This window comes from Echinops telfairi, unplaced genomic scaffold, assembly GCF_000313985.2.
Source record: "Echinops telfairi isolate 266 unplaced genomic scaffold, ASM31398v2 ScPeMD7_7420;HRSCAF=8458, whole genome shotgun sequence".
Taxonomy (NCBI): Eukaryota; Metazoa; Chordata; class Mammalia; order Afrosoricida; family Tenrecidae; genus Echinops; species Echinops telfairi.
The window spans coordinates 27,395,682-27,408,815 of NW_022111320.1; the positions used below are offsets into that span (position 1 = coordinate 27,395,682).

The 13,134-nt window shown below is 42.5% G+C and overlaps 1 protein-coding gene across 2 annotated transcripts in view; it reads left to right on the forward strand.

The window, feature by feature from the left end:
- GADL1 (glutamate decarboxylase like 1) overlaps positions 1-13,134 on the forward strand; it is a 247,677-nt gene that overhangs the window by 8,438 nt on the left and 226,105 nt on the right. The window contains exon 1 of one of the 2 annotated variants that reach the window (XM_045297571.1): positions 3,841-3,917. The exons of the other annotated variant lie outside the window; for it this stretch is intronic. Coding sequence (XP_045153506.1) covers positions 3,881-3,917 — 37 coding nt within the window. The 5' untranslated portion in view covers positions 3,841-3,880. Of the gene's footprint in view, positions 1-3,840; positions 3,918-13,134 lie in introns of those variants that run through there. 2 annotated transcript variants of the gene reach the window in all.

Sequence of the window (13,134 nt, forward strand, 5' to 3'; positions counted from 1 at the left end):
CAGCTATATACAACTGGAGCATCAGTTGTTGCCAAGAAAAAAAATAGGATTTTCTCAGAATGTCTTTGCTAGCTGGAGCTAGGGCTTAGTGGTGGAGATGGGGCTTTGCTGCAGCAGGAGGAACAGGCAACATCTTTAACCAGACTGATCCTTCTAAAAGATGTTCTGTTGTGCTTCTTGCCTTTTTTTTTATTTTTATTTTCAACGCTGGCATGGTTCTTGCTTATTTAATCTTCCAACCTCCAGTCAAATCTATGTAACCTTGGTATCCTCCCAATAAACTGAGTGAATAGAATACATTTTCTCATTAGATTAGATCCCCAGGAGTGTCTTTCTTCTCTCTCAATTCCTGGGCAGCAAAAGGAACTTTTCCCAACTTTGAGCAATTTGCCTTACTATATATTGAACAAAATTTCCTCTTTCTTTCTCTGTATGTAAATTCTGAATTCAATGGATCTTTTGTCTTTTAAATTGTTTTATTGGCATATAATCACATATCATACAATTCAATGGTTCCATTGTATTTGGAAGAGTTATACAATCATCACCATAATCCATTTTAGAAAGCTTTCTTCTTTCTAGTGTCCATTGTTATTAGCCCCCCATTTCTCCCCAACCTCCCCTCACATATCCCCAAGAAACCACTAATCCAACTACTCTCCTGATAGAATTACCTATCCTGGATTTCATATACAGGAAAACATACAAAAACCAAACTAACTAACAACAATAACAAAATAAAGCTGAGAAAAGCCTCAACTGAGAAGAAAACAGAAAATAATACACAGTAGAGCAAATGTAAAATGGGTACTCAAGGAGATAAATGATAAGGTATTGAAATGTAATCAGCTGCATCTGTAATAATCCGCTTCCCAATGGCCTCTGCATGACAGCAAGGCCGCTCTCATCCCTGGTCTGTGGTCAGAGGAGAGTGAGTCTCCAGAGGCTTCATCCACTTGCATTGCTTCTTCATCTGTGGAACATTTTTAAAGAAATCTGGTTTTGGATCCAAATCAGTTTTCAGAAAATTTGCAGAATTTCGAAGATACTCAACAATGTTGAATAAAATGAATGCATTATAATGAATACCTGATACTCTCACAGCTCTTAGAAACCTTGTGTAAGGCTGCTATGAGTCCGCATCAATTCAACGGCAGCCAGATTAGTGGTGTTTGTTCTCAGAAGAAACCTTCCTGCCCCACCGGTTCCGATGCTCTTTATTCAGAGCCTTTTAGAGCACTCATTAAGATAAGTCGAAGTTAGTCTGTCAAGGAATTGTGGCTGCTCAGGTGAGGTAGGGTTCTTGCAACATCCACTGGCCAGTCTTTGGGCTCTCAAGTAATCCATTTTACTGAAAGATTTTGGTGAAAATTCTCAGTATAAAGATTGGCAGGGGTGGGGGATGCCGTTACTAGTCAATGCTACTGCAGTCTAGTGTAGAAATTGGGCAACAGGCCTGGTCATGATTGGAAAGCACATTCTAATCCCAGTTGTGAAACTCCTCCTCACCTGTGGGATCTTGGGTCATGGCACCCAATATGAGGATGTATTTGTCTATTTGTAAAATGGGGACAATAACAGTTCGTGTTACTATGGAGACTGCAGGCAATAATGTACTAAAATCATTCAGCCATGTGCCCAGCTCTCATACATACTTGATATGGATAGCAACTATGATTAGTGAAATGTTCACAGTATTTCACAATACCTCTGGATGGAGATATGTCTTAATCCCCCATGTAAAATTAGCTGTCCCCTTAGTTGTTCCTCCTCCATGTTCTGTATTTTCATCTTCCCAGAAGGTAAACATTGAGGAATGGTTAGGTGATTTCAAGCCTGTGCTTCCCAATAATACTTGGGATATCCCACGGGCAGGATAGTCTTTCAATTCCTGGTATCTAACCTTAGGGAATTGCTCAGTAATGCAAGAGCAAAGACAAGCAAGAAAATAAGACAATGCTTTTTGCTTTTTTTTTTTTTTTTAACCAGAAGCAAAGCTGCTAGCAAAGTGGATTAAGTGCTGGGCTAATCACACGTCTGGAGGTTCGAATCCAGTAGTCATTCCATGGGAGATATCTGTGCCCGTTAAGATTTATAGTCTCAGAAATTCTATGTAGGGTCATTATGAGTCGGAATCAACTTGATGGCAATGGGTTTGGTTTGGGTCCTTTGAGAGAAATAATTTAGAGAACTGAAGCCAGTAGGTAAAAAGGTGAGCTCAAAAGTCTCTACTTACCAATCTGAGAAGTTTGAGATGGAAAGTGTTTGTTATGGAGAGGGAGGATGCCTGGGCAAGTCTCTAGAGTGATCTTTCTGAAACCCACAGGGGCTGTGACAGACCCTGATTTGTCTCACACAGGGTGATATTCATTTAGTAGCAGCTGACAGTGGTCAATATTCTGGGCTGGAGTGGAGAAGGCCCCATTGCTAGGGCCTATTGCTACCTTTTCTAAATGACTTATTCTATGGATAAAAAAAATGAAAAAAGATAAAAGAGTTGCCAGACTGTATCTTTCTTTTATTACCTGTTCTATTAGTATTACCAAAGGTTAACTCCTTAGGTTCTTCGTTATATGCTTTTATCACCAAGATCTCAGCCCTGTAGCTGGGTAGCTGGACACAAGAGTGGCTAGGGCTTCAGAAATTTATTGGGTCTTCATAAAAATCTGTCTGCCAGGCCTTTAACATTTTAATAACCCTGGTCATGGGTTTATTAAAATAATCCATTCTTATTTCGAAGAAAAGGATTGCACTGTCTTACTGTTGTGAACTTAAATTATGCCAGCCAGAGGACATAATTCACCTGCTATGAAATGATCTTCCACTTTGTGTAAGAGTAAACTAGATATTTGTTTATTTAGCCCGGTGAAGGATGTGGATCACAGAGGCAGCTCTGTAATGCAGTTGTCGCAAACGTGCTTTGAAATGGCATTAACTGATTGCTCCTATCATATCAACAGCCTAAGTTAAAAGCTCCTAAGGGAATTTAGCTTTAGAAATAAACCTTGTTGGAGGAGTGACAAAAAAAAAACAAACCAAAAACGTGCTCACTGATTAAATTTAAATGTACAATAGGAAGGTGGATGGGACTAAACTCCCAGCACTTGCTAGAAGGAATACAATGTTAAGAAATGTAATCAAAGGGCCAGGCGAATACTGGACATTTCTCACGTACTACCTCCGTGGGCTCATTACCTTCCAGCAACTAGAAACCAGCTCTGTCCCCTTTGGGCAAACTTGGAATTCTGCAGAGGCAAATAGCTGAGATCGGATGGGCGGAAAGGAAAACACTTGTAGAATTCCATAAGGCCGGGGCAATACTGAATGAATGAATGAATACACGGCCAACCTGTGCCTCGGCGGCGACGCTGGCCTAAGATAGCCCACCCCCACCCCCACCCCCACCCCAAGCCAGGGGTGTGGAGCAGGCATCGCATTCATCAATTTGGGGGCTCCTCCAGCTGGATCAGACCCGGTAAGGCGGTTCTTGTAAGGTCCATAGACCTGCTTTGCTTAACTTCTGCGCTCCTGTGCGAGCAAAATACCTGTTCTCCTTCACCTGGCCCCCAGTCCCTGCTGATCCACAGGAGCGCCAGGCGCTCTGCGCCTGGGTGGAGAGACCCTGGCTAGAGACAAGCCTGTGGCCAGATCCAAGGCGTGGCACGCGTACCTAGAGCCCAAGGCTGCAGGAGGCCGGCCCTGCGGCCGGGTGTGGCCAAGGGCGGGGAGCCCAGAGCCTCCGCCTCCCTTCTCCCCTGGCGATCGCGGTGCGCCTGCGGAGACAGTCTGTGCCCGTGGGTCCCACAGGGCGCTGCCGGGCAACCGCAGCTGCCGCCCGGACTGCCAGCCGCGTCGGGCAGCCCCGAGCAGGGCAGCAGCGATGAGCAGCGCTTCGGACCTCCAGGGCCCCATGCAAGGTACCCACTCTCAGTCCTTAGCTGTCCCTGCACCCCCAAGTCGCTTTGAATTTCCCTGTGCTTTCTGACCTGGGGCAGCAGGAGGAGGGGTCTTCCCGTGTCAGGCAGCGGGGGTGGGTAGGAAGTCCCCAAGTTCATGGTTTATTTATTTAGCACCTGTGTCTGCATCGTGGAGGGCTGTTTTGAGAAGGACCGGAGCGAACTTTCACAAAGCGCAGAGAAGATGCGTGACGCTGCGCGTGCTTGTTAAGCAGCGTGTTGGCGGTTCTCGTTGAGCCCTCTGCTGCAGGTGTGTCTGAGATTGAGTGGAACTACCTGTTTTGAGAGAAAGATGATTGTGCTTTTACTTGCGGACTATGCAACACCCACTGCTCTAGACACAAGCTTTAAAAGAGGTTATTCCATCGTGGAGGGCGATGCCCGAACGTTTTTCAGATTGGGCTTTGGGAATAGGGGGCCTGGACAGGACTTGTTACAAGAAGATATTGTGCAGAATTCCCCAAATTGATTTGACGGCCCAGATGCTATTTATTGTATTTCTGTAAAACCATAGATACCAACTTTTTTTTTTGGGGGGGGGGCAGTAAGGTGTGGGGGACAACATCAGATGGCTTTAGACATGTTATGAGACTTGCTGAATTCATCTACTATTTAACTCCCTGTCTGTCACCCTGAATTAACAATGTCAATTCAGACCCCACTGGAGCCCCTCTTTGGATTCCCGAGTTAAGAAGCCCTGCCAATGTGATTGCTATTAAGACATCCCTACTGACTCCTTAGTTGTTGACCTTGTAGGCGGAGTTCTCCTCCAGGAATGACTCTTCTTTGTATCAATCGCCCTTTTGGCTTGTGCCCAGCACCATTTAATGAAGCCTCGTTACAGCTGAAACCCTCTGGTGGTTCGCTCAGCAGGCACATCAAGCACCTTTGCTTGGGTTCCCTGTGGGATGACGTCCTTTTCAGAGCTGGGAGTTTTGCACAGTTGTGGGCCAGACAAGAACGATTGTGCTCAAAGACACATCTCTCTCCTTCTTTGTGCAACCCCAGGGAAAGCAATACACTCGGATGCACTTTAAGACAGTATATTTTTAAAAGATTGAATTGCTTGATTTTCAAAGTTGATTCTATTGCACAAAGTGGATACATTCAGCTTCTAGAGTTTGGGGCCAGCCTCTAACTTCTGTACTTGTAGAGGAAAATCACACACTGTAACTTAGAACTTTTGGAATTTGAAAACCAATTATTAAGATGGTTGATTAGAAAAAAAAATCATTCTAATCATGACAGCTAATCACATCTGACCACTTTCACCCTACTCTGTTTTGTTTGTTGTTTGATTTACTGTGCGCTTGTTGAACTTAACTTGACTTCCTGTGTCAAAGCCACGTAGCCTTTGGAACACTGATAAGTCATCCGTGGTCGTTGAGTAGCTGAGTAGCTTTCAACTCATGGTCTGTCTATATATTTCCAAGGCCGCCAATCTTGACCAGAGCAGATAAATTCATCTTTCTCCCTCAGAGAGATGGGTGGTTTTGAACTGCCAACCCATTAGCAAACCAATGCTTACCTCACAACACCACGGGGTGGGGGTGGGTGGCTCCTTCCTAATGTTACTCCTCCTAAACTCAGTATGTGCCCTTGTAAGTAGGTGTGCCTATAGGTTGGGGTCATTGAATGACTAGTAACATGCTCAGTCTAATGGCGGAGTCCCTGGATGGTGCAAATCGATGAATGTGCACAATGCTAACTAAAAGGTTGGTGGCTTGACACTACCTACTTCTGAAAAACCAGCCCTTGAAAACATTGGGGGAGCTCATTGCTATTCTGATACACAAGTGGTCAGGAGTTGGAACAGTCTCGATTGCAACTGGTTTAAATTTAACCGTAAATCTGAATTTCCAAAAACACCAGAAGGCTAAGGGTACTGTATGGGTATCCTTGAGAAAGTGTGAAGACGATGACTTTCTTCTCACTCAGTCACGCACTCACGCACTCACGGACTCACTCACTCACTCACTGCCATTAAGTCACTGCTGATTCATAGCAACTCTGTAAGATAGGACTGAATTGCCCCTGTGAGTTTCAAAGACTGTTTACCAGAGTCTAAATCACCTTCTTCCTCCGAGTAGAACTGGCAGTTAGCCGTTAGCAATGCCTAGCCATCACTCCACCAGGGCTCCAGATAACGGGCTAATAGCACTTAATTGCTCCAGATGATTGCTATGACATGTTATAAGGGTACAAGATATATCTCTTTCAAACTTAGTTAATTTCTGGAGTATGTCTGGCGAGATCATATCAGGTAACATTTGATGAGTATATTAAATAATATGCCTGCCTATCTTAAGCAAACTCTCTGGTTGAATATGTTACAGACCTTTGACTATCTGTTACAGACCTGTACATTATAAAACAATGTCATAGAGGATCCTGTTGCAGATAAAGAATTTTTATTCTACTCTTTATACTTTGTTATGTGTTAATGATTCGGCCATAGTATGTCCAAAAAGGGTTTAGGAAAATTCATTTCATCAGAATAAAATTATACCTCTATTAAAAAGAAAGGATACTTTGGTTTCAATTAATGAAAATTTCTTTGAATGTTTTCAAGAGTAGCATAATTTTTCACATAATTCTGTCTACAAAGTCATCTTTATTTATTCAAATTTAATTCTTCAAAACACTTTTTAATTGGGAGTTTTAATGGGAGGGAAAAAGATTTTTTCTTGTTGAATCACTCTTTAATATACAGTTTTAATGAAGACTGGTATGTTGTAAGAGAAGTTGAAATTGTATTCAGGAAGTACATTATGTGTAGTTTGTCTTGCTTTTGTCCCTTTCCTTCGTATCGAGTTTTCTTCATAACCTTATTTTCAGTGTTTCTTTACTCACTTTGTCATCATTTAAGTGGCTCTCATTGCAGGCAAAATTTGTCTTCCTGCAGATGATCCGTATTTAGGATAGGAATTGCTAACAATGATGGGACACTTACTATTTGGTAGGCTGTCCTACCAGGGCTATCTTATTGAATCCTCCTATCAGATCAGTGAAAGATGCGTTATGATTATTATGTGCATTATAAATTAAATAAAACGAGTCCTGCCCGGGGGTAAATACACATAAGCTCTAGGCAGTCAGCCCAGGCTTTTGGACTCTGAAGTCCCTGCTTCAGACAGAGCCCCTGGCTCAGGTTGCTGCCGACTGGACCACTAGGTGTTGGATGTTGGTAGGTGATCTGGACCTGTAGTCGCATTTTTTTTCCCCTCTGTTTTTGCAGACACCACAGGAAGAGTGTTTGAGAGGACTCTGGGACATTTGTCGGTATTCAGAGGTCTGCACTGACTGGGGCTGCATGTGGCAGTTCTCTGGTGGCAGTCGATTGTCCCTGGAGAGCGACACCTGCTGGCCAATGGGACAGAAATCCGGTTGCTCAGAATGAAAGGCCGTTTGCCTCTGAGATAAGCAGGCATTCTATGGGGCTGTGCTAACTGCCCTTTCTCAGAGCAGGTTTAGAGAAGCCCTTGCTCTTAAAAACTCACTGCCCGTGGGGTTGCTTCTGACTCACAGTGATGCTGTGGGGCAGAGTAGAACTGCCTTTTGAGTTGCTGAAATTTAAAATCTTTAGAGGTGTGAACAACCTCATCTTTCTTCCATGGAGTGGCTGGTGAGTTTGAATCGCCGATCCTTTGGAGAGTAGCTCACTGCATAATCCACTATGCCACCAGAATTCCTTAGGCCACAGAAGTGAATACGTTTTAGATGGTCCTGTCCCTTGGGAGTCAGTGTACCCACAATATACCATAGATTTTCTCATGTAAGTAATTGTTGGGCCAGAGAAAGAGTTTTACATAGAACTTACTGACTGAATAACATATATATATTTACAACAATATGCTAACAAGTGACTAATTGCTAATATCTATAGAAAACTCCAATACTTCGGCAATAACAACAACAACAAAAACCCAACTTACTTTTTCCCCCCAACTTATTTTAAATTGGGCAAAAGAAAGGAACAGATACTTGACCACAAGCCATTGGGACAGCCAACACATACATAAATAGCTGTTCACAAACACCAGCTGTTAGAAAGAGGCGAGTCATAGCAACAATGAAATATTTTCTCACTCGATAATAGAAATGATCGATAAAACAGAAAACAACAAATGTTGGTGGGAGTATGGAGAAATTGGAACTCTCCGAAATGGTACAACCAGTGGGGAAAAAGACACTTCCTTTAAAAGTGAGAGATAATATAAGATCCAGTAACTCCACTAGGCATATATCCTAGAGAAGTAAGAGTCAGGGCACAAATAGATATATGGATACCCAGGTTCATTATAGCATTATACACAATAGGAACACTTAAGTGCCTAGCAATCAATGAATGGGAAAACAAAGTATGGTACAAACATACAGTGGAACACTTCATAATATTAAAAAACAACAATAAATCCTTGAGGCATTTTATAACATGGATGAACCTTGAGGATATTATCCTGAGTGTAAGAAGTTCAATCACAAAAAATATAAATATTTTATGAGACCACTATTACAAAAAAAAAATCAAGAAAAGTGTTACGAAGAGGTACCCCCTCCTCAAAAAAAACAACAACAAAAAACGGAGTTGCATTGGGTGGAGCAGAGCTTTCATAGTACATTTTCCTGCTAGGGGAGCATCCAGCAACTCACTCCGAGTGAGTGCATCCAGGGGCGTTGCCTGGGAAGGTTCTCTCTGGTCACAGTGCATTTTTCGTAAAAGCAGTTTTGTTCAAACCTTGTTTTTTTGGGGGGTGCCAATTTAAGAGAACAGCATGTGGCTGTGAAATTTTGTTTCCTGCTCTGGAAAAATGCCACAGAAAAAATGTGTTGAACACAGCTTACTAAGACAGTGCAATGAGAAAAACTTAAGTGTACGAGTGGTTTTCTCATTTAAAAAGGGTGAAATATTGGTTGATGACCAACCTCATTCTGGATGCCTGCCAACTTCCCGAAAGGCTGAAAATGTCAACTTGTAGTGCATTTGAAGTTCATTCCCCCAGTTCAGACTGTTAATCAAGCTTTCTATTTAGAGGTTCTGAATAGATTGCATAACAGTGCACAACAAAAAAGCTCTGATTTGAGACAAATGAGTGACCGATTTTGCCCCCATGACAATGCACCTACTCACAAAGCCATCTCAGTGCACCAGAATTTGGCAAAAAAACAACACCACCACAATATCTCTGTTGCCCCATGCATCTTACTTACCTGACCTCGCTCCATGCGGCTTCTTTTTATTTCTGAGAATGCAGAGGGACACAAAAGGACACCGATTTGATGACACTGAAGAAAACAACAAGGGAGGTGCTTAAAGCCATCCAAACAGACAAGGAGTTTGAAAAATGTTTCCAAGAATGGAAACACAGATTTGACAAATGTGTAATAGAGAAAGTGATGAGGCTTTTTATTTAAAAAATTTAAATATATATCTTTGAAAAAGTACCTTTTAAAAAAATTATTGTTGTTGGATACTCCCCCGGATGCACAAAAAGAAATATGGCACAGAGTGCCAGAGAAGAAAATGACAAACTAGACATATATTAATTTAGGTGAAGGGAAAGAAAACAATAAGAGGGAGATCATTTCAGCATGACTAAGGCCACGGAAGCCATGAAGTAGTAGATAAGAACGTTGCTGGTATAGTGGTGAGCATATCTGCTTTCCAAGAAGTAGACAAGAGTAAAAGGCAATGACTGCAAATACTATTTAGAAAATATATGACCCTGCAATAACATTAATAGATATAATAATTTATGAGTAGATATAGGGCTAACTACATAAACCAGACAGATGTGGGATGGCATGTGTAGTACACCTACAAGCTTAGGCAGGTTTGGCACAGATTATTTCTACATATGTATTTGTTTCAAATACCTATGCCCAGGAATCCAGTAGAGCATAAGGGGCAGAAGTTATGCAAACTTCTTAACCAAAACTAAACACCTTGAGGATCGGAGTCACCGGACCTGAGGACTGAGAACCATAGGCTTAGGGGATGTTCACATCAGTTGGCATAGCACAGACTATAAAGACAACAATCGATACCCTTCCTGATGTCAAAAGCAACTAGAGTCTTAAAAGCTTGTGAGCAACCATCTGAGATACAACTACTGCTTTCTCCCCAGCTGCAGCAAAGAAGGCTGAATTAAACCAAAGACTCAAGGGAACCTTGAGTCCAAACGTCTAATGGGCCACATTAACCAAAGCCTCCATTAGCCCAAGTCCAGAAGAATTAGCTGGTGCTGGCTACCATTACCAACCTCTCTGATTGAGATCACGGTAAAAGAGTCTAGAAAACTGACAGAAAATCTATGGAACAAGATTTAACCCTAAAAGGACTGGCCTTACTGGTCTGAAGGAGACTGGTGGAACCTCTGAGACTAGGGCCCTTAGAAAGGAACTCACCCCTGGAGATCAACTTTTTTTTTTTAATAGAGAACACTTTATTAGTATTTAGGAAAACACTCTAAGAACAAACTAATGAAATGTTGGACTCCATTCCAAGAAGAAGCCAAGAGTTCAAAGAATCAACCTGGAACAAATCTGAAAGACATCATTTTCTTTTCATGGTGGGTGGGGATTTAGAGACTGGGCAAAGGGCTGGGCAGGAAAGTTTCCACTAATTCAGGAGCCTCTTTTTATAATTGGAATGAAGTGAGCTACTTGAAACCATTAACATCATGATACAAATGCCCAAAACTCATGTCCAAAATTTGACACTTCCTGTTAAGTCCATGCACTTCAGATTTTAAAGAGAGTAGGAAGCATTCCCAATGCCCCTGACTATGCTGGGGTATGGTGGTGGCTGTCCCTGGGGGAAGGGCAGCATCCAGGTGGGGAGAAGGACACACAAGGAGAGCCTGCTTAGCTGAAGTGTGGCCGTTTCAGGAACATTACTTCCTGTCTCTATCAAGCACAGTCAGGAAGACCAAGTTCTTATTTCTTAGCAGAAACCACGCAGGCGTAAAGGCCATGGGACCACATATATAGAACCCAAGTGAGCAACGCCAACGGAGCATGCGCAAAGGCATCATGGCCCACAGCCGGGGGACCACCTTCACAAGGTGAGGGGTGGGTGCCTTTGCCCGGGCGCTGCCCAGTTCCAGCTGCCTCTGTCCTTTGGGTCACCAGGGAGCTCAGCAAGGGTGGCTTCATGGGTCAGATGGTTTCCACTCTGGTGCCAGCTCCAATGGATTGGCCGGAGATCAACTTTCAACCAAACAAAAGACAAGCCTGTAAAGTGAGCAGTTACACCCTCAAGGCTGTTCTCAAAGCAACTCACCATGAGGAACCAAGAGGGGAGCATCGCCCACAATCAAAGTTCGGGGGGAAGGAAGGAAGCCACCAGAAAACTTGTAACGTGAAGAGGGAAACCAGGAAGGACGTGGAGAGAGCCCTGATACGCTGAGGAGATTTCCACGAATGTCCTGAAACAAAACATACGGGACTCGCTGAGTGGGTAACTGAATTGCTCCATCAGCGTCTACACAAACCGCAATAAAATGTTGAGGAGAAAGAAAGAAAAGCATCAAACACATTTTCGGAACAACGCATGATCCCGATAATTCCCAGAAGACTTTAGTCCCTTTCTTCTCTGCGTTTAATATTTAAATTCACGTTTAATTATTTTTTTATTCCTGTGAGCAGTTTGTAATGGTGCAAGTTATAACTATCATCATATTAAATAATGGGGCATTCTTTGGCCTGGTAATAGTTAACAAAGGTAAGCATCTAAATAGTTAGATGGATCAAATGAACATGTTGATGGTAGTGAATTTTGGTTATGAAATGTCAGGAGTCCCTGGGTGGTGCAAATGGGGAATGCATCCAGCTGCTAACTGAGGTTCCAATCAACCAGAGGTTCCCAGAAAGAAAGAAAAAAAGCGGGTGCTCTCTTTCTGAAAACAAAACAAAGCGGCCACAGGAAACACTAGGGAGCACACCTTTCTTGGGGCACACGTGAAGGTGGCAGGCGTTGAAGCTGGCTTGAAGGCAAGTGATTTTGGGGGGGAGGATAAAATATGTGAATGCATCCCTTTCTTAAGTAATGTTTATATCTATATGGACAGGTTGCAAAGAGGTTAAATTTTAATACCTTATCATTTGATCTCCCTCTTTACTCATTTTAAACTTGCTCTAGTGTCTAGATAGATATCCTTTAACCTCTTTCTCTATTTGCCTTCTCTGATTTGTACATAATCAACTTGGTTTTATAACAACAACAACAAAGTGTCTGCAGCTAGTCACTGATAGCAGAGACATGTTTAAATACTTTTACCTTCCAATAGGACTGTGGTAGTTATATAATCATTTGTCGCTTTAAGAGGATTCTGAGTGAAGGGGTGGGGTCTAACCTGTCAATCAGGTCATAGCCAGTGGGGCCTCTGTGTGGGCATGGCTTTCTCCTGAGGATTCTGGGAAATCCTGTCTTCCTCCCTGGAGACGGGAGGCACTCCCTAGCTCAGCTCACTCCCTCAGGAGACATTGCAGCTGACAAAACACATGGAACTAGTTCCCTGAGCTGGAGGAGTCATGTGGAGACCCCTGCCTGTGCTGAGATGTGTACAACACCACTGGATCCACAAGACTTCCCACCCACTGGCCTGTGATCTTGCATTTGGTGTCATTACATGTGTTTCATTGAGTCTGGAGAGGACTTTATAGATTGGTATCGGACATATGGGCTAATTTCAAACATAAGGATTTGATATGGACTGGGCTGGGATGTTTTCTTAATGTACAATTATACTTTATATAGAGCTATTTCTTATACACACATACACAAATGAAAACAATATAAGGAATACAGACAATAAAATAGTATGATAAGTCACTTATACTGTGCCGCCTGATCCAATGTTATCTTCGTAGCTAATTTTCCAAATTTGCCCTTCTATGTTTGGACATTGAAATGGATTAGAATTCCTCAACATTGTAGACTAGCATTATTGATTTAAAAGAAATGAGCAACTGAGAAAGAAACTCAAAGTCTGAGAGGGCAATAGCAGACTATCTAAAAGCCAATGCCTTTGAATTGTTGTCATTTTAAATGGGTTGCTTTTCTGAAAACCATAGCTACAGTAACTAAGCCAAGGTCTCCTTTCTGCTCCGGGCTTTTCCTTCTTCATTATGTAACAATTTATGTCAGCTCATGAACACCTAATTTGTAAGTGTG